At 43.6% G+C, this 22,459-nt stretch overlaps 1 protein-coding gene across 1 annotated transcript in view; it reads right to left on the minus strand.

Moving 5' to 3' along the window:
• CNTNAP2 (contactin associated protein 2) overlaps positions 1-22,459 on the minus strand; it is a 965,530-nt gene that overhangs the window by 476,289 nt on the left and 466,782 nt on the right. The window contains exon 4 of the mRNA XM_083407007.1: positions 15,327-15,474. Within this exon, the coding sequence (XP_083263133.1) occupies positions 15,327-15,474 (148 nt within the window). The remainder of the gene's footprint in view (positions 1-15,326; positions 15,475-22,459) is intronic.

Raw genomic sequence — 22,459 nt, forward strand, 5'->3', positions numbered from 1 at the left:
ACTCATGAGAATTTCACTGGAATTTTCTCTGCCTTTTCATAACTTTTAAACTTAATTTCTTTTCTCATAGATGGGTGGCGAAGGGGGGTGGGGTAGAAAGGGGTTTTTTTTTAACACATTGAGTATTAACGTTGTTCCCTAACCAGAGGCAACTGCAAGTCCTCATTATATTTGTCAATTAATTTGTAACCATCCCATGTATCAGGCACATTTGTGCAAGAATTGTTTCAATCATGTCATTGATTTTAACCATTCATGAAAAAATTAATGTGTGAAAAAATCTTAACTCTCCTGAGAATACATCCTCACCCATCAATAAAGACAATATTTCAATCTTTGAGGAACTCAGCCTTCCATCCACCTCAGACAGAAGAAAATCTATGTGTTCTCTCAAACACCAGAACACAAACCTCCAACCAGGATGATGAGGTAAGATTAAACCATATAATTTATGTATTATTTCTCAAGATATATTGATCTTTCCAAAATGCTTATTGATCTCTCTGAAATGCTTATTAAGTGAATCTATTGCTTATAAATTATGTCTTATTGCTGAAAATCTTATTATTTTCTTACTCTCAAGACACTAGAGGTAATGCTGATATTTATTTGGACTCTTATAAATGATAATTGGTGCCTGCAAAAATAAATTATCAGCATAGCTGGCAGGCTGGTGACACTTTGGGGCATTGTAACTATGGGGTAGAGGAGGAACAAACATCATTTTTCCGTATTTCTAGAATAGCATCTGAAACGGGAACTCGTACAGGCTCTCCATGCATTTGCTCTTGGATTTCAAAACATCATTCAAAACAGCCCCAAAGCATCATTTTTCTGGCCCTGCTCTGCCTTGCTGTAATCCCAGGAATGCCCTTTACTGCCTTGTCTCCCAGAAGCCTCACTCCACAGGTGACTTTACCAAACAGGCACTTAAGCGACCTGCAAGCACATGCCCTTCTCTGTACCTGAGTCCCTTTGCTCACAGTCATCTCCAGCATGGCTCTTCCATTAGACCATTCATAATCTGCACCAAGGACAAAAGGAACTTTCCAACAAGCACTGTCCCTACTGGTAAATTAGTCAACAGTTATTTGCATTCCTTAAACTTAGGGCCTTCCACCCCATGTTGGCACACAACACTCCTCTTGTACTCAGAATTTTGCCACTGAGGACTCATGGCCAACATCAATCTTACCTTAGGCTCCCAATTCAGTTAAGCACATGAAACATGTTTTACAGTGATGAGAAATTTAATTCACTCCCCTTCCCTTCTTTAGAATGCTCACCTTTGCTCCAGGTAACTCCTCCCCTTAGGAAAGAGAAATTTTACAGACTTTACAGACTTCTGGGGAGGTGGCAGACCTGCTAGGCTGCAACTGTTGAAAGCTCCAACAGATGTAATTAAGTGGTGTATTTATGATAGAGATATTACTATTATGTCTGAGGACATAAATGACCTTGGAATGAACTTCCAGAAGTTCTAAAAAGGATTGTTATCTACCATGGGATCAAGAAATATTCACAGAGAAGATTCAGAGAATCTAGTGAGGGGTCTGGAAATAAAAAAGTGCATGTAGGATTGGGAATGTGTGTTAACATGGGATCTGGTACAAAGAAAACCATGTTAACATTGGCTCCTTTCTATTTCCTTTCTCCCCAAGGAAAGTGTTGAATGAAAATCTCGAGGACTGACCTGTCCTGACATGATCCTTTAGATCATGACTAACCCTCATTTGTATTTACAGAGAATAAATCAGTGCTGTCTGAGTCAGGTTGAGGCCTGCTGTTAAGGTCAGATAGGTCAAGGATGAACTAACAGAAGCGGCCTTGTAGCTCAGGATGTCTCTTCCATGCTTGAGTTCCACTGAACACGAGATCAGAGGAAGAGAATCCCTCACAGCGAAGGGTGGCAAATGGGGATGCCTTTGGACATTGCAGCCATGCTGGAGAGGTGGGAAGGTTCTCCACATAGAATCATAGAGTTGGAAGAGACCACAAGGGCCATCGAGTCCAACCCCCTGCCAAGCAGGAAACACCATCAGACCACTCCTGACATATGGTTGTCAAGCCTCTGCTTCAAGACCTCCAAAGAAGGAGACTCCACCACACTCCTTGGCAGCAAATTCCACTGTCAAACAGCTCTTACTGTCAGGAAGTTCTTCCTAATGTTTAGGTGGAATCTTCTTTCTTGTAGTTTGGATCCACTGCTCCGTGTCCGCTTCTCTGGAGCAGCAGAAAACAACCTTTCTCCCTCCTCTATGTGACATCTTTTTATATATTTGAACATGGCTATCATATCACCCCTTAACCTCCTCTTCTCCAGGCTAAACATGCCCAGCTCCCTTAGCCGTTCCTCATAAGGCATCGTTTCCAGGCCTTTGACCATTTTGGTTGCCCTCCTCTGGACACGTTCCAGTTTGTCAGTGTCCTTCTTGAACTGTGGTGCCCAGAACTGGACACAGTACTCCAGGTGAGGTCTGACCAGAGCAGAATACAGTGGCACTATTACTTTCCTTGATCTAGATGCTATACTCCTATTGATGCAGCCCAGAATTGCATTGGCTTTTTTAGCTGCCGCGTCACACTGTTGGCTCATGTCAAGTTTGTGGTCAACCAAAACTCCTAGATCCTTTTCACATGTACTGCTCTCAAGCCAGGTGTCACCCATCTTGTATTTGTGCCTCTCATTTTTTTTTGCCCAAGTGCAATACTTTACATTACACCTCCTCTGATACTTGTTGTTTTAAAAAATAAAACTTTTCTGAAGCATAGTATGTTAAGTGTTCTCTTGAAGTCAACCACACAAAGTTAATTAACTGCCTTGATTCTTATAAGTTGTCCAACATCTCATCTCTGTGCCTGAAGACAAGAGCCAGGAGTAACGCAGCTTGTCATCTTTGGTTTGAATATGTGTGTGAATGGCTTTTCTTCTCAGGTAAGCTTGGAGTAAAAGTCTATTAACTATAACAAGAACCCAAGCTACTCTTAATACTTCTTAAGGCCATTATAAATATATAAGAATTGACAAAAATTAAAAATATGGAAGCAATTTGCAATAACACCCAAACAAATCACTTTTGCACTTTTATTTCTATACCCAGCAGCTTTTTGAACAAACTTCTTGCTATAAAGATAATTCTGCACTAGTATTATTTCCACTCTGAAGGGCTTTCACATACCCAGCTTAACTGAAAAATTTCCCATCAAAAAATTCTATCCGCCTTTGTTTGGATCCAAATAATTGTTGCCTATCATGTGTTGAAAGAGCTGCCTCGCAGAGTATATTTCGAATATGTGAACAGTCCGTCTATTCTTGGATGCAGACAGACACAAGCACCCTTGTGGCCAGTCAAGAGGCAGGGTGCGCATGGGTGTCCCTTCACTGGCCAGGAGGTGAAGGAGGCACCATCTCTGCACCAGCCCCAAAGGCCAGGCCCCAGCATGGCTTCCCTCCTCTCAGGCCTCCACGAGGGAGCCTGTCATGGGGACACCTGGTTGCACCTCCTCAAAAAAATGTCTCAGGGCGATGGCGCCCCAGCCTGCCCACACTGCGACTCTGATTGAGTGCCATTTCCACTCTCAGCCCTTCCACTTCTCTATGTGCATTTCTACATGCAGTGAGCCACAGGTGTCAGGCCTTCGTTGCCTGCATGATGGGTTGTGTAAGTGGGGCTCTATATGTGTTTACGTAGCCCCACCCGGAGATCTTTTCCCTCAGTCCAAATAATTGTTGCCTCTATCATGAATTCATGAACCTTGCCAACAAAGGTCCGTATAGTAAAAGCTATGGTTTTCCCAGTAGTGATGTATGGAAGTGAGAGCTGGACCATAAAGAAGGCTGATCGCCGAAGAATTGACGCTTTTGAATTATGGTGCTGGAGGAGACTCTTGAGAGTCCCATGGACTGCAAGAAGATCAAACGCATCCATTCTTAAGGAAATCAGCCCTGAGTGCTCACTGGAAGGACAGATCGTGAAGCTGAGGCTCCAGTACTTTGGCCACCTCATGAGAAGAGAAGACTCACTGGAAAAGACCCTGATGTTGGGAAAGATGGAGGGCACAAGGAGAAGAGGACGACAGAGGACGAGATGGTTAGACAGTGTTCTCGAAGCTACAAACATGAATCTGACCAAACTGCGGGTGGCAGTGGAAGACAGAAGTGCCTGGCGTGCTCTGGTCCATGGGGTCACGAAGAGTCGGACACGACTGAACGACTAAACAACAACAACAAATCATGAATTCACATCATATTTAATTGGCTTTTGAGATTATGCTAATACACCAAACAATTCTGCCATCTCTTCCTCCCTCCCATGTAGGTCTAATGTCTGTTGACAATACAGTATTTGCAAAGCTGTTTGGGACACAAATCCTTATGGATTGTAATAAACAAAATCTGCCCTTATTCCCTTATGGGGAACACAAGAGCCCTTATAGAGTCCTTTGTAGGTTCTCCATCGGTCAGAGAAAATAACAGAGGCCAACCAGAGAATACTGAGAAGCAAAGCAGCCAGTAAGCCTGATCTTTATTGAACTGTTGCAACAGGGTGCTCCCCTCACACGCAGGAAAGGAGGACCCTGAACAAAGGTGTGTCCACCCTTATATAGACATTTTAAACTGCCCACCCTGGAGTCCAAGACCACCCCCAGAAACATCATACATACATCACAGAAAGGGCGGTCTACAACAGAAATCTGAGTGCGTTGTTTATCTCCTGTCTGGCAGGTTACCTATTAATGGTTACTTGATTGGATACCCTGGGGAGCCTGGTCAGTCTTTTGTAATGATAAATACTTACCATAGTTTCTAAGCCAGGTCACAGGCTCACCCTATTCATACACAGATATACCCTTAAGACAGGATTTATGAAGGAAAAGACAATGGGGAGGCTTTTCCATTTTCCTTCAACCCTACAGAGAAAACATTTGGTCAGTTTGGGAGTCAAAATGGCCTCAGGGCTGTTCTCCTGTGCTGCTTCTGACATGTGGCTCATATATTCATGTACGTGTTTGCTTGGTACATTTATGAACATTTATTATTATATATAAGACCTTAATTTTTTTTTATTTCAGGATGTTCCTGGCATTTCTATCTAAAAGAAGGATTTTGAGATAAATTCTGAAATGGTTTTAGCAATTAGTGTAACAAAAACAGTAGCCTGCTTATAGACTAACATAAAAAAAATTCAATATACATGAAAAAGCAGTTAGGCTTTCTCTAGGGTAAGATAACCTGGAATATGTGCTGACTGAAGCTGATAAACTTCAGCAGCAAAATGTGATAAAACCATGAGTTAGGTTTATTCACAGACCATATTTAATGCCTGCATTATGACAGAAGATCAATCACGTAAATTCACTTAGAATATCTACAGCATATTCAGTGTCAAAGAGACTTATTTCACTGATGAAAATAAGAAGTGACCTTATTTCTATGCTGTTAAAAGCAGACAGGTATTAAAAACAATAAAATCAAGGTTCTATTTAGAATTCCAAAGCAGCTATCAATGTGCCTAGTTATACTATATACTGACCAGGGCTGCAATCCCCTTGAAAGAGCAGGTATGCGGCAGGCGGACTCTCAGAGTCAGCTGAAACCCACGCAGCCTGAGGGGCACCAGTTTCAGATGCTTCAGAGGTGCCGCCATTTCTGGCCAGAGCTAGGTTGGCCAATCCATCCCTGGGAGGCTCCCACTCAGATCACCACAAGGGGTTCTGCATGGTCCCGCCCTCAAAGGGGCCACAGGGGATTCAGTCCCTATGCAATACGGCTACCAGAATTTTGATGTGAATGACTAGGTATATTATCCCAATCTTTTAAAAAAGAAAAACCTCCCTTGGCAGCCTGTCTGATTTGGATCCAATTCAGTACCCTGCTTCTTACATGACTTGGGACCTAAATGCCAGGGCCTCCTCCATACCAAGCTGCATGTGCTCTCAGATCTTGAGGTTGAGGCTCTCTCCTGTCCCTCTGTCTTTGTAGAGTGGGAGGTGGGAGTTCTGGTCTTCTTTCTTCTTCTTTGCTTAGTTGACTTTGCAGAACTTGCAGGGAGAAAGAATTTCGCTAAACCTTAGAGAAACCTCTTAATGGTCAAGATGTTTGACCTCTCAGGAGGTGGTGAGCTCACATTTGCTGGAAGCATTTAAGCAGAAGCTGGGCAGCCAATCACTAGGATCCTGCATTACAGATGGGGGGGGGGTGAACTAGATGGCTTCTGGGGTCACTTCCAGCTCTCTTAAGCTATGATTAGGCGGGATAATTCCACCTTCGTTGTGTGTTTTGATTGGGGAAGGCTGATAAATGCAAATTTCCAATAAATATAATCCAAGGGAATGAATAACAAGTTTAGGACAATGCTGTAAAAATCACCATCAATATAATGTTTTTAAATTACAATTAAGTGCCAGACTTCTAATATCTGAAAAATGGAAGCTAGATAACCACAAAACATCTGAATGTTTTTGAAAGCATTATCCTTTTCAAAATCTTCCTTTTCATAATGAGCATCTTCCTGCAATTGAGAAACTCTAATTGAAGGCATTTAAGACTGCTGCTCAGAGGCATAAGGAATACATATGAAATTGTTCTCTTGCATTAGCTAGTTCATATCCGGTGTTATGATATGAACCCCCCACCCCACAAAACAATCTGAAACAAAAACACATAGCTGTACAATAGCATCTTAGTTCTGATTAAGATATGATTCACCCAACCAACGAATTATATGTGCCAGTTTAAAGGCTGTGATAACATTTCACTGAAGTAATACACTGGGCCTTACTTTCAAAAGGCACTAAATTGTGTGGAATGTTTTCAGATCAAAGCCAGACAGTGCAGGTGCCTCACATCAAAAGCCTTCTGTCACCACAAGGAATTAAGCCCGTGGTGTCAAAGAAAGGCCTTGGCTCTACTCCCCAAAGGCTTTGCATTAATTTCCCTATTGTGCAAAGGGGACGTTGAGTCCCTTCAACTCAGCTGACAATCTGCAACGCAGGATGCTACTTGACACTGCAGTAATTAGAAAGCTGAAAGAGGAAGCAATGGAATCGAAGAACTGCTCACTTGGGGCAGAAAATGAGAGGTCATGGGAGAGGCTTTAATGGAAGAGAGCTCACAGCACAGAACAAAGAATGACGAGGTCAGCAAGAGAAACATTGCAGTAATAAACCAGTGGGAGACATACAACTCCCCAAGTTCCGCTTGGCTCTTTTAACTCAGCAGTCAATAAAAGGGTAGCACTGAGTCAGTTTACTTAGAAGTGGTTGACTTCCCTGAACAATTATCTATGGTGGGATGGTAAGGAATTTAAAATCATGTCTCATCAACAATTTGGAATAAGCTGTATGTGTCCAGCAGAAGCTGATTTCGAATGTCACCATGTTCAATAAATCCTTTGCAATTGGTTGACTTTCCCACAGCTGGAAAACAAATAAGCGAACCTCTTCTTCTGCATCTGCACACTAGTCTTAGCAAGTCAGTGCAGCTTCGCTCACAGCCTCTCTGCCTTCTACTGCCAGGAAGGCACACGGGAGATGACCTGCAGAGAGGCTCCTCAAGGTGCCTTTGAAGATGGCCCTATTCCAGGCACCTTCACAAGCCTCTCCGCAGGTGGTCTCCCATGAGCCTTCCTGGCAGTAGAAGGCAGAGAGACCGTGAGCAAAGCTGCCAGCAGCACCGAGTTGTTAAGACTAAGGTAAAGGTAAAGGTACCCCTGCCAGTACGGGCCAGTCTTGACAGACTCTAGGGTTGTGCGCCCATCTCACTCAAAGAGGCCAAGGGCCAGCGCTGTCCGAAGACACTTCCGGGTCACGTGGCCAGCATGACATCGCTGCTCTGGCGAGCCAGAGCCACACACGGAAACGCCGTTTACCTTCCCGCTAGTAAGCGGTCCCTATTTATCTACTTGCACCCAGGGGTGCTTTCGAACTGCTAGGTTGGCAGGCGCTGGGACCGAACAGCGGGAGCGCACCCCGCCACGGGGATTCGAACCGCCGACCTTTCGATCGGCAAGCCCTAGGCACTGAGGCTTTAACCCACAGCGCCACCCGCGTCCAACTAGTCTTGTTAAGACTAGTTGTGTTTTAATCTCCCACGATGCCCAGGAGTGTTGCCCAGTTGTCCAACTCTCTTCAGAGCATGGAGGCAGAACAATTGCAAGGTGCTAGAGTCTTTGTAGACCTGTGGCCTCAAAAGAAGATGGGGGTGGGGGAGAACAATGCTAATCCCCTACCCCATTCTTCCAGCCATGCAGTATTTAAAACCACAGGAGGGTCACCAATTAAGAGAGAGACCACGCCAAAGTAGACAGCCACATTTGGCCATGTGTGGCTGGGGGCTTACAATCATTTTATCAGATACCCCTAGGAACAGCTGCCCTCTGTTCTAAGGTAAATGTTTCTCTTGCATTGCTTTTCTCTCTGTTTCTTTTTTATTGCAGAATGAAGGAGATAGTATAGGGACAGGGAGTAGGCTGTATGCTGAGACCCTTGTAATGCCTGGCACCCCCTTCTAATTCCTGGAATAGCCTGGCTAGCTTCCTGGTGAGCTGATGGGCTATTAAGAGGAACAAAGGAAGTGGCCCTGTGCAAGATGGCAAATGAGTGGGGTCCCCTCCCCCAACTCAAGGGATCCTTCCTGCAAGTTTTGGCAATGGTTTTAAAATGCTACTGATTTGTGCTTTTTGCATGTTTGTGGCGATGGGAACTGTTTAATGATGTTTCGGAAATACTCTGAAAGTCTTGTGTGTGCTTGAAAGCTGCTCTGTGCTGCAGTGGCACAAAGGAAAGTGGGATCAAGGCATTTGGGTAATGCAGCACTGGTACTGAGGCTTATAATCCTGGTTTAAATATGACGGAACTCATCACTTCAGGCATGCGGGGGGAGGGGGCTGGGTAAACTGTTTGGATACAGAACAGACTGGGAGTGTACGCCAAGGAGAAAGAAGAAGGACTGACGTGATCTGATGCACTTGCTTGATAGGAATAGGCTGTTACTGGATTGGGTTAAAAGTCTAATTGTGTTTTATTATCAGTTTTTGATTATATGTGTTCTAATGCCTCCGCTAGTGTGTCTGTGATTTTTCTAAAGGTAAGCTGAATTTTGCTGCTTACACATCTGGGGATAGGTGTTCAGTTCTGTGGGGAAGGGGCAGTGTTATGAGTTTGTGGGTGCCAGACCTCTCTAACCCCTGGATTCAGTATGTGTTAGAATGTAAGCAAGGCTTGGGGTATCAAGATGGGTTCCAGACTTCTAGTCCCTGGATCCAGCAAGAAGTGCTATAATCTAATCAAGCTGGCCTAACCTCCTGCTGGGGGGTACGGAGACCAAAGGAGACGCCAATGGGTGGTCCCCTCCCCTCCCTCCACTCATACATAGTGAGAAGGAATAATGCCAGAGCTGAGAGTTGGGAGCTGTGTGACTGAGGAGCAAGGCAGCAAGCTGGAAAGCCAGAGAAGCACAGAAAGGGTTGGTATTTTCTTGAATCTGTGACTATGGGAGAAACAAGACCCTCCTTCGCAGGCTCAGGTTGTATAAATGCATAAATAAACCATATACTCTAAAGACACCACAGTCTCTGCTGTGTCTCTTTCCAAAAGGGAACACAAACCCTGGGGAACTGCCAGGAACCCCCGGACTCTCACATCGCTCAGAGATTGGGCTGGTGTGCAGCAGAGCGTGGCTCCCCAGGACCCAGCAGAAGGGTTGGCCTCGGAAAGTGAAGAAGAGGCTGACTTTCCTGAGGAGGCAGAAGGGTTAAACTTCAGAGCTAGCAGTTCATAGGCTGGCGATTCTGATAAGGGAGCAGGGCTGGTTTCCAAAACTGAAACCCCGCAGCCCATCCTTCACAGGGAGGGCTGGAAGATGACCAAGGAGAGGCCAGGCTGCCAATGGAGAAGAGAAAGACTATCCACTGTCAGTGGAGAAGAGCTGATTCAGACTCTCAGTCCTTGGAGGAGGGGTTGGGAATGCCTCAAAGAGGAGCGGAAGGGGAGGGGCAGACATACAAGGTTCTGGGGTAGATCCTGTTGGAAGCAGAACTCGGATTCAGATTAGAGCATCTATTGAGATAAGATTAGAGCAGGTTAGAGCATCTATAGAGGAGTGCGAAGCCCTGCTCAGGATGTTTTTTTCTGTAATAAAATGTATCTTGAGCTGACGGGAGTCTGCTTACTGCCAGAAAGCTGGCTAGTCACCAGGGATTGTTATACTGTCCCTCTAGTCAAAGAACAAACTATCAAACTATCTTTGAGCTCATCTGATAACTGTGCAGAAATGTAATCATATTTAAAACCTACTGAGGTACATATATTGTTTCTGAAATAGAGAATTACTAAATAAAAGCAATTTTGTAGGTGTTCTAAACATTGTCACTGCAGAAAATACATCTTAACCAGGGTCATTGACATCGATCCAGCAACATGTCCCTGCATGTCCAAGGAAAGTGACAGATGCTCCGCTGTTAGCAGTGACAAGGGATCAGAACTCCTTGTTTTAGAACTGGGAAGGAGGGAAGGGGCCAGAAACCTAATTCATATCTCAGCCTCCAGAGTCAATAGTTCATCCAAATACAGCCAATGTGCCATTGCTAAAATCTGTGCAAGCCCTTTGGGGGGGGGGTGACCATTATTGCAAAATCATGGCAGTCCCTTGAGCAGCATCTATGAAAAGATCTCCATGTGGAGGCTGCCACTGTCAGGCTGCAAGCCTAGTGGAAGCCCTGAACCACTCCTGAGCCACTCTGCTTACTGAGTCATAGTATCTTACGTCACCTCAAAACAAAAGCAGCAGTGAGTCCACAGGCATTCAAGAATTGTGATAAGAAATAGAAAAGGTTCATGCAAGCTGGCACTAGTTCCACATGAACATGATTCTTTTAGTGCATTAGTTGTATTAATTATTTCTGTTGTGGTTCTACAGTAGCTTATAATATTTAAGACGCTGATACACAAAAACTATTTACTAATGAGTGGCATTCTGCCATGAGAATGAGTAAACAGCATCTAAAAAATTAGTTTTCTTTTGAAAAATATAATAGAGTTTACAAAGTATGTAAGTGCTTGGGAAGCTGAATATGGCCTGTTACACTTGAGCAACTTCACAAATTACACAGATTTTATTTTAATGTGTGTATTCTCTCCAGGTAGCAGATTTGCATAAATGTTTAGGATCTGGTGCAAGAAATCTGAAACAAATGCTGAAGATACACACCCAGGTATCTCTGCTTATCATTAGCAAAATGATTTTCTGGGTATCAGCTTCTTAAGCATGGGGACCCATTTGAGGATCCCAGTATCAGTAATTAAGGAAGAGACAGAAATGCAACTCTCCATAAAGTATACTTCTCATTCTCACCTCAGTTTCTTCTTCTTTTCTACATTCAGGTGCATCCTGCCAATTTAGGCCAATACTTCACACATCACATCACCTGGTCTTTAGTCCATAGACCTGGTCTTTCCCAAGGTCAAATCTGTTTGTTATTTCTGCCACAACAGACTAACATAGCTGCCTCTTTGGATCATTTGGTGGGAAGGCAGGATACAAAAGGGCACATCTATGATACCACTTTAGCTGTCATGGCTTCCCCCAAAGAATCCTAGGAAGTATAAGGATGCTGAGAGTTCTTTGGAGACTTCTATCTATGGATGTCTCCTAACATCTCTCAGCACCCGTAACAAAATAAAGCTCGCAGGATTCTTTTTTTTTGGGGTGGGGGAGAGATGACTGTTTAAAGTGGTATGATATGGCTGAAAACATATAGTGCAGATGGGACCTAAGTAATAAGCAAAAGAAAAGAAAGCTAACTGATGACGGGGCCTGAAGGGAAACCTCTGACCACCCAGAGGAATCATGCAAGATTCCTTCCACTGCCATCCTGTCACTCCCTGCTGACGTGGTCATGAAATAGCAAAGAATGACATGAATGACGGCTGAAGCATAATTGCCATGGTTGGCAATTCATATCTTACTCTAGACATCAGTGAAACAGAGGCGGCCCCTTAGGCTTAAAACCGGTGACACAGAAACAAAACTCCAGACCTTAAATCTGGTGAACTTTTCCTTTCAGAAAAATCAATCCCTGATTTCCCAGGCGACCAAGTCACTGTGGACAAACTGATCGGTCACTGCTGAAGAAATGAGAAGGTGGCAGAATGCCAACCAAAGCCTTTATGGACATTCACTCAAGCAAAGAGCTTGAAAAGGCTATGCAGAATGAATTAGGCTACGATTCTCCACATCTACTTGCCACAGCTGAATGAAAGGACACCAGGGAGACTTCATTTTCCAAAGACTTGCTTTAAAGGCCACACTTTCAGAAACCTCTTCTCCTTTTCCATGGTGACTAACTAGGAGTATTATTTACAGTGGTTGAAATGGTAGAAAGAAGCCAGGAAAGAGAATGTCATGACACAAAGCTGGGTTTTGCTGTAATTTATATGAATCCCTGCTTTGAAAAATAGCCTGCTACAGCATGAAGGGAAACCTATGATTTATATTAACTAAAGAAAGAGAGTCCTTTTTTGCAGCAACTTTATGTGTGACTTCAGAAAATGATGGAAGAGAAATCTGTTTGGTCCACATTTTTAAGTGAATGTATACCTACTTCATACCTTCTGGACTAATATATAGAGCAGGGGTGTAATTCCTTCAGATTTTGCACTTTCCCAGATGTTGTGATATGGTCCTTGGCTTCAAGAATGGACCCAAATGCATGAAAAATGTGTTCCTATCAATGTTGAAATACACATTTCCATATCTATCTATCTATCTATCTATCTATCTATCTATCTAGGTGGTTCTAATTAATCATGGGGTAGAGTTGACTAACTCCTCCTTTCTTCCAGTTTCTGTAATTTCTATTTAGCCCATTTTCAGGATTCATTATGCAACTGGTTTAACAGCAAACAAATTAGGGGGGCTAGTCAGAAGACTAAAGGTAAAGGTAAAGGACCCCTGACAGTTAAGTCCAGTAGTGAACGACTCTCGGTTTGCGGTACTCATCTCGCTTTACTGGCCGAGGGAACAGACATTTGTCCACAGACAGTTTTCTGGGTCATGTGGCCAGCATGACTAAGCCACTTCTGGCCCACGGAAATGCTGTTTACCTTCCTGCTGGAGTGGTACCTATTTATCTACTTGCACTTTGACATGCTTTCAAGCTGCTAGGTTGGCAGGAGCAAGGACCGAGCAACGGGAGCTCACCCCGTCGCGGGGATTCGAACCGCCAACCTTCTGATCGGCAAACCCAAGAGGCTCAGTGGTTTAGACCCGCATCCCAGTCAGGAGACTAGGTGGTGATATATTATTTAAAAGTGTTCACTTTTAAAAGTGATAACCTTAAATAGTCAACAACACTATGCTTGCAAAATAGGCAACACATTAGAGAACATTAACTTTCCATTAATTTAAAAGGGTTTCAGTTGGATTGTGTCTTTTGAGTGAAGAAAAGCTGTCCCAGTATATCCCCTCCAGATGGTCTCTTCAGTAATTCTCATCAACCTCCTGCTCCACGGCAGGTTTCCTCTCCAACCCGCAATACTACATGCTGCCATAATCCAGGCTTGGGGGAGGGGGCGTCTAGGACTCTTTGAATAGGGTTGCCATATTTCAAAAAGTAAAATTCCTGAAACCCGCAAAGTTGTTGAGGCATGTTTTAGAAACTTACCCTCTCAGAAAACTGGTGATTTTAAGCTTTTGGAGATGTTTCTGCTGCTTTTTCCGTAGTGTTGCCATGTCGGGAATTATACTGATGTATGGCAAGCCTATCTTTGCAGTTATTAGGAAAAGTGAATAACATTTGACATAATATTGCTGGAGCACTGCATTGGTGTACATTCTTCCTGGCAGCAGCATGAGACCTATCACTCCATAACATCATGTCACAATGTTCTAGTAGGATGAGCATGAAAGAACCATGTGGGGGGTAGGGCAGGCCCAGTGGTATGGTTCCCTGTCATGCAAATATCATCCTTCCTTCTGTTCGAGCAATGTTTCCATTCATGAGATGGGAGCACTTCATTAGCCCTGCCCACTTGCAGATATTACAGATTCTGGGTGGGAAGCATATGTGAGTTATTCCCACACTATTGTTACCCCAGATTAAGATGTAGCAGCTGGCATTATATGTACACATCTCACGTTCATATCATTGGGTGAGCCTCCCTCTCAGCATAACCTACTTCACTTGCACTGTTGTGAGACATCTCTGCACACTCCTTAGAAGAAGCGCATGATGCAAATGTGGCCCACTCTTACCACCACTGCTAGCTGGCATGTGAGAATAGGCTGTTAGTTCCACAAATGCAGCCAGTGGGGTGGTGGGACTTCTAGGATCAGCACAGCATAGGTGTCACAACCCCTATGGGGACCTGTGGATGGGGATGCAACAGGAGGAATGGCCACACATTCAGTGATCAGTGGAGGATAAGATCAGCGGTTTCCACTCCTATCCTCTTCACATTCTGCTCAATGTGTGAAAAAGGAGGGTTCAACAACAACACTGGCAGTTCCTCCCCCCCCAAAAAAAACAATACTTCTGGTTTATAGTTAATTAGAACAAGCCAGCTTCATAAACTATAGCCTGAAGTAGGGATGTAGCATTCTGCTTTGTCATTGATCTGTTGCAGCCTGTTTCCACATAAAGCAGCAATATTATTTTTAAACATACAAAAATTGCATTCAAATACATCTTCGGGCCTTATTTTAAGTAATAATTCATGCATTTCAGCTATTTTTGTGCAAAGAAAATGCATTGCAAATTTCAGAGAAGTGTGATATCTGACTGCTGTGTTATGTTCTATAGAGTATGAGTCAGTTTGCTCCACAGGTGGATGGAACAAAACTATCAGGCACCTTAATTTCAAGATCACTTGCTTCAACTAACCACAGTTAAGATTAAAGCAGTTTGTCCAGGTTTCCACAATATGACAAGGTGTGTTGTATCTAAAGTCCCTCTGTTGGTGGACGAAGGAGACCTCCTACGTATTGACCAGCTAAACTCTGTTAGGCAGTTCAGCGGAATTTTCCCCACAATGCAAAAGGAGGGTTGAGGCTGAGATATCATATATTGCCTTGGCCCCAAGGCCACTGTTATATCGGAGAAGAAGTCAGCACTTGATTCAGGAACTTCTTAGCTCATAGCTGAGGCACTATGCTACCTCAGGTCTCTTATAGTTTGCATATATTACATATGCAATGTAACTACACTCAACCCAAATCCTGCATCCAGATCACACTTGCTTGGATTATACTAAGCTAAATACCATTACACAAGAAAGCTTCAGGAAAGCAGAAATAAAATGACATAGCAGAAGTTAAAAGAACTTACAGTAAGGACAACCATAGACTTCAATCCTCAGGCCAATTTGACCCTCTCCACTCCAGTCCAATGGAAGTATCCGTACATAGCGGGCGATAACTGGATGCTGTAAATCATGCCGGACCACACTGTCAGAATTTAAATTTCCAGGAAATGCCTAGGGGAAAAAACAACACAAAATCCTTTTAGTACTAGTATCTATAGACCACTTTCACAAGAGTAATCCAGTGGGAAACTTGATCCCCACAGAAAGCAACCTGCTTGGTTCACTGCCACGCTGTGCTGCTTCTGCCACACTATCCCACCTGGAAGAACAATCCTAGAAGTTGCATTGCACTCTGCACATCCCAGAATGATAAGAAGTTCTAGGACAGCCATTTTCCTAGCATGGAAATCTTGGTCCACCAGGCTTCCTTATTTGGCCCGCAAGGCTGCTTCTGGGGCACAGAACACCCACAACACCCCACTCCTGATGTCATGCAGGGGCTTGGCTACAAGGGGGGAGGGGTTGGCCAAAGCCCACGGGAGCCGTTTCCAAAGGGCCCGACAAGCAGCTTGTTATTGGGAGCATTGCACAAAGCAGGAACTGAACAGGACTACACAGGTACACACACACACACACACACACACACCCCGCGTCACCTGATGCAAAGGGAGGCCAATCCTGCTTGGTGGGATTTGCTTTGTTTCCTCAGCCCATTCATTGCTGTGAAACAGCTGCTGAAACGAAGTGGGGGGGGGGGAGCTTGCTTTTAGGAGCACTTTGCTAAAGTGATGTCAAATCCCCTGACATCATCTATGAGAACAGATGACTGACAGGTGGGCACTCCCACCCCTTTTCTGAATTTGGATTATGAAGCAGGTTCTGATCGAGACAAAGATAATGCATTGTTGAATGGTGGGATTTATTTATTTTTGTAATATTGTATCTGGAGTCCAAGTTATATACTTTTGTATACATTGCTCAGCTGGAGAACAACATTGCAAAATTCAGAGAACTGTGAATTTTAAAAATATGTCTGTGCTCCAGTTCTCACATTGTTTTGGAAAATTTGAATAATAATAATAATAATAATTTTTATTTATACCCCGCCCTCCCCAGCCAAGGTCGGGCTCAGAGCGGCTTACAAGCAATAATAAAAACAAGATGAATGATTACAACTTAAAAACAAAAGTAAAATACAGCATTAAAATAATGGAACATTAAAATATTAAAATGTAGCCTCATCACAGGAGGAGAAGGAAAAGAAAAAAGAAAGATAGGGAGGGAGGGAGGGAATCAAATTGGCTCCAAGCCAAAGGCCAGGCGGAACAACTCTGTCTTACAGGCCCTGCGGAAAGAAATCAGATCCTGCAGGGCCCTGGTCTCATGAGGCAGAGCGTTCCACCAGGCCGGAGCCAGAGTTGAAAAGGCCCTGGCTCTGGTTGAAGCCAGTCTAACTTCCTTAGGGCCTGGGACCACTAGGGTGTTGTTATTTATGGACCTTGAGGCTCTCCGTGGGGCATACCAGGAGAGGCTGTCCCGTAGGTACGAGGGTCCTAGGCCGTGAAGGGCTTTAAAGGTCAAAAGCAGCACCTTAAATCTGACCCTGTACTCCACCGGGAGCCAGTGCAGCTGGAAAAGCACTGGGTGAATATGCTCCCATGGCAGAGACCCCGTGAGGAGCCTCGCTGCAGCATTCTGCACCCGCTGGAGTTTCTGGGACAGCTTCAAGGGCAGCCCCGCGTAGAGCGAATTACAGTAGTCAAGCCTGGAGATGACCGTCACATGGATCACTGTGGCCAGGTCGGGGCGGGAAAGGTAAGGGACCAACTGCTTGATGCGGCGAAGGTGGAAAAATGTCGCCTTGGCTGTTGCTGTAACTTGCGCCTCCATGGAAAGGGAGGCGTCAAGGAATACACCCAAACTCTTAACGGAAGGCAATGGCACTAACTGGGCCCCCGCAAGAGAAGGGAGTTGGTCCCTCATCCCCATGCCATCCCGGTATGTTCACCATTAAATGTGAACTGAACTGAATGCCTCCTGCTCCGAATGCATTTTCATACTAGTTTGCAACACAGATTGATTCAACTAACAGTTTGTCACAATTCTGGAAGTTTCAAAAGTTCATAATTATCCATTGAGATGTTTAAGCCAGGATACTTAAGTTATATGTTTGATAGAATCACATAGTGCAACCCTCTTTCAAAATGGGGGTGGAAGAAGTGCAGACCCCCTTCATCTAAGAAAAAGAAACCTCATACACTCAGAAAAATAGCCAAATGAAAGTCTAGTCTTGTCTAGCTTTCTTCAAAATGTGCATTTAAAAAAGAAGAAATTTAAAATGCATAATGTGCATTTTAAAAAGAAATAAAAAAATAGGGAATTTCTGAGGCAGGGCAGCATTCATTATGCATTATGGTCACCCACCTGCAGTCTTCATAAAATCATAAAATGATGTAGACCCCAAGGGCCATCTAGTCCAACCCCCTGCAAGGCAGGAATCTCAACTAAAGCAACCAGGACAGGTGGCCACCCAACCTCGGCTTAGAAACCTTCAAGAAAACCTTGGAGAAAACAGAGTCTGGAACTGAGGGAGTCAGTTCCACTGCCAAACAGCTCTGTCTGAAAGTTCTTCTTGATGTTACGTCAGAATCTCCTTTCTTGTAACTTGAAGCCATTGGTTCAAGTGCTACCCTGCAGAGAAGGAGAAAATAAATTGACTAGGTGTTCCCTTACCACCTTTTCCTGTCTTGGGCTGCAGCTCCCTTCTTACATCATCTATTCTGTTATCACCAGGTGGGGAATCGCTTCCCTTTTGGGTGAAGACAGAGGCAAAGTAGGTGTTCAGCAGTTCCACCTTCTCCCTGTCACCCAATAACATTTCTCCATTTCCATTCAGTGAACCTGCTAGTTGATCGATCTTCCTCTGGCTTCAAGCATAGCCAAATGAAACTTTTAAAAATTATATTTAACCTCTCTTGCAAGCTTGAGTTCATTCTTAGCTGGACCCAGCTAACATCCCCCCTGCAACTGCTGGCTAGGTAAAGGTAAATGGACCCCTGACCATTAGGTCCAGTTGTGGCCGACTCTGGGGTTGCGGCACTCATCTTGCTCTTCTGGGTCATGTGGCCAGCATGACTAAGCCACTTCTGGCAAACCAGAGCAGCACAAGGAAGCGCCGTTTACCTTCCTGTCGGAGCGGTACCTATTTATCTATTTGCACTATTTATATATCTACTATTTATCTGCTTGTGTGCTTTCAAACTGTTAGGTTGGCAGGCTACCCCTTTGGTATTTCCCCTTTCTTCCATTTCTTATACATGCCCTACTTACATCTCAGCTCATCTGTAAATTCCTTATGCAGCCACACCCGTTTCCTTAGATGCCTCCCACTTTTCTTTCTTGTTGGAATTGTCTGCATTGGGGCCTTCAATATCCCACTTTCAAAAAACTCCCATCCATCTTCAGCAGCTATGTTACATACTCGTTCTGAATATGCAGATCAGCTCATAAACTCAGCAAAGGAAACATTTCTTCCATCTCATTCATCCTCCTGACAGTGCTATTATGATTCTGTTAGCTGACTGCATTGTGCTGGACCACACTGGCACTCAGGGAAGCATGCAGAGACTCTCCAATGCATTTATGCTCCCAGAAGTAAAATTAAGAATGTTGCGGCCTTTTATTTTATGCACCTTTTGGCACAATGATACATTTCACTGAGCTCCAAGCAAACAATACCTTCTTGTTAATTCTGCTTTGCTATTTTTTTATTTTTATTTTTAGTAATCCACAGGATGGCATCTTTCTTCATAGCCAGCAGTAAATGGCTATAAAACAATTGTAGTGTTGTACAATTCCATAAGCTATTCTTCTTCAACACTCTAGTACACTTTTTAGTGGATATTTCAATTTATTTTCCTTACTATAATGAAAATCAGATAAATAATGGATTTGGGGGAAACAGCTGGCAGTCAGAAACACACTGTTTTTGCAATGTTTTCTACAGGACAACATGCAGCTGTAGCCTGAATGAAGGACTGCTTCAGTATATAAGTGGAATTTTAATTGTAATATTAACATGAACTTTTAAAATACTTTAGATAGTCTCTCCTCTCAACGTTGGGTCTGGATTGCTGTATATTTTTCTGAAACATAACCATCCATTGCCACCTAATCAACACTGTGTTCTTTGTTTATTAAATTAAAGGTAAAGGTACCCCTGCCCGTACGGGCCAGTCTTGACAGACTCTAGGGTTGTGCGCCCATCTCACTCAAGAGGCCGGGGGCCAGCGCTGTCCGAAGACACTTCCGGGTCACGTGGCCAGCGTGACAACGCTGCTCTGGCGAGCCAGAGCCGCACACGGAAACGCCGTTTACCTTCCCGCTAATAAGCGGTCCCTATTTATCTACTTGCACCCAGGGGTGCTTTCGAACTGCTGGGTTGGCAGGCGCTGGGACCGAACAGCGGGAGCGCACCCCGCCGCAGGGATTCGAACCGCCGACCTTTCGATCGGCAAGCCCTAGGCGCTGAGGCTTTAACCCACAGCGCCACCCGCGTCCCTATGTTTATTAAATTACACACTAATATTTGGGCCAGGACAAAACAGTAACTTACCAGCCTAAGATGTTACTGAAGTAGCTAAACGCAAAAAGCACCTTCTCACCTAAAGTGGTATTTTCACGTGAGCAGTGTAACAACAGATGATTTGCAGCTGTCGTGGTCATGGAAAGGAAAGCGCAATCTCCCATAGCTTTGCTCTTTCAGCATTACCCTGGTTGACCTACACAGCTCAGAAATCCGTATCTTCATGCTAAAAGTGTCAGCAAGCCTGTTTTGGCTCACACAAAAGTCTTTGTAAATTTAATTTCAAACGCAGCACCTTCTTTCACCTAGAGGATTTTCTAATAATTTAAACAAGTGTGTACCTACTCAGCACCTACAATGACAGCCATCATATAACAATTCTCTCCATCACATGCTGTAAAGGAAGCCTATTGTGGGAGAATTGTGTATTTTGAGGAGACAGTGAATTGGTTTGTACAATTATTCCTCCTTGCTTTTCGACACTTCCTAAAGGGTTGGTGTCAAGTGTTTTTGGTTTGCTTTATTGTCTTGATACAGGTAGGTAGTTGTGTTGGTCTACCGTAGTCAAAACAAAACAAAAAAAAAAAAACCTTCCAGTAGCACCTTAGAGACCAACTAAGTCTGTTATTGGAATGAGCTAATGAGCTTTCGTGTGCAGGCACACTTCTTCACATACACACATGCACACGAAAGCTCATACCAATAACAAACTTAGTTAGTCTCTAAGGTGCTACTGGAAGGAATATTTTAATTGTCTTGATTTACACTTCCGGGTTCCCGCAAGTTGGCAATTGGATGGAGAATCTGACAGCTCTGTCAGATTTGGCTTTGTAGAGCGGACAGGGAAGAGCGCGAGGGCCACACACCTCGCCCAAAAACCCAAGAGGAGCATTGGGGTGTCTCGGGGTCCTGCAAACTCATGGACGGCGCCGTGGATCTACCAAAAGGAACCGAGAGAGGGGCAGGCAAGCCGTAGGCACCGGTGCAGCTCTACAGAAGCAAAGCCTGTGATCCAGCCATGAGCAGTTACCTTTCCAGATATTGTGCCCATTGGAAGGTGAGGAAAAATTAAATAATTGATTAAATCAATTAATTTGGCAAGAAATTGGGAGTGGAAAAAGGAAGTCCGCTCCCATTACTGATGCAACAGGCATGAAATACCTGCAAGTGAATTGTGGGTGAAGCGTACTTTGGAAGACAGGTTAACTAATGAACAAATAGGTTTAAAAAGACTGCACTCAGCTGTTTAAGGCAGTCTCAATATTTTTAAAAATAATGAACTTGACCTGAACTCTATTTGAACTTGAACATAAAATACGGTGAGATTGAACTTGACTTAAAATGGAGGATAAACCTGAGAAGAATTATAATGTTACTTGATGGAAGACTGTTTTAAAATTTCTTTTCTCTGGGAAAAAAGATTGGAACCTATCTCACATCTGGAAAAGTGTTCTAGAATTTTTCTGATGGTTGAAGACCCCCAATTTAATGGAATTCCAAAAATGTTTCTACTTTATGAAAAGGCATTAGCTGAATAAAAACTAAGACTAAAAGAAGAGGACCACCTACTGCTAATATTGGACTAAAACAAACTCAAAATTAAAGGTTCAATATCGATTTATTATATTTACAATTTTAAAAGTTATTTTGATGTTCATTAATGTAAAGATCCGAATATGTGATTGTTAAAATTTTGTAATTGTGAGTAACTTGGAAGGGGGGGGGGATAGGTTGAAAGCACTGGCTCTCTCTACTGAACTTGATGATGTCCTTGGTAAAGTACTGATAAGGTTAAAAATAACACTTTGTGTGGTGGGAAAGGACATTTTGTTTTGAAAAGAGGAAGCTAGGAAACAGGGAGAGTATTGACCTCTCAGTTTAAATCAGAAATGGCAGAAATAAAAAATCACAGTGTCAAAACAAATCAGCCAGGCTCTAATGCAATTGCTTTTAGATTTTAAAAGAGAACTGTTTGATCAATTTAAGGAAGATGTCAAGAAGGCAGCTGTCAAAATTTGGGAAAATACCAATTTAATTTCAGAGACAGTGGGACAATTAAAAGAGGCAAATGCATGATTAAGACAGGAATGGTAGAGGGACACGGTTTGAGAAAAATACATGGGAAAGTAAGAGTGGTTCAAAATAGAAATAGTACCTCATGTGAGATGTTCTGGGAGTCTTTTACAGATAAAAAGGATACTCTGTGTGGAATGATATGGGAGGCTTTGACTGCGATAGAGAAGAAACAGAAGGGGAGGGCGATAAAAGGTTGATATGTGGTGGCAATGTAAAATCATTAAAAAGGCCTGGGAAAAGACATATGAGGATTGGAAAGGAATGTGGGAAATGATGGTTATTTAAAAAAATTGAAGATGTGATATTGAGACGTGCAGGTTTGGATGGACTTACTGCATGAAATATATTGTTCCTGTACTCAGGAGTGGATTCCAGGCCAAGAGCTGCCAGCAGCTCCTCCAGAAGGAAGAAGCCTCCGCCAGAGAAGAAGGAGAGCGGCAAAAAAACCTTTTGAACTATGCAGGATAAGTTAGATAACTTAAAACCTAAGAAAGA

The sequence above is a fragment of the Podarcis tiliguerta genome, assembly GCF_965153285.1.
Source record: "Podarcis tiliguerta genome assembly, chromosome: 12".
Classification (NCBI taxonomy): Eukaryota; Metazoa; Chordata; class Lepidosauria; order Squamata; family Lacertidae; genus Podarcis; species Podarcis tiliguerta.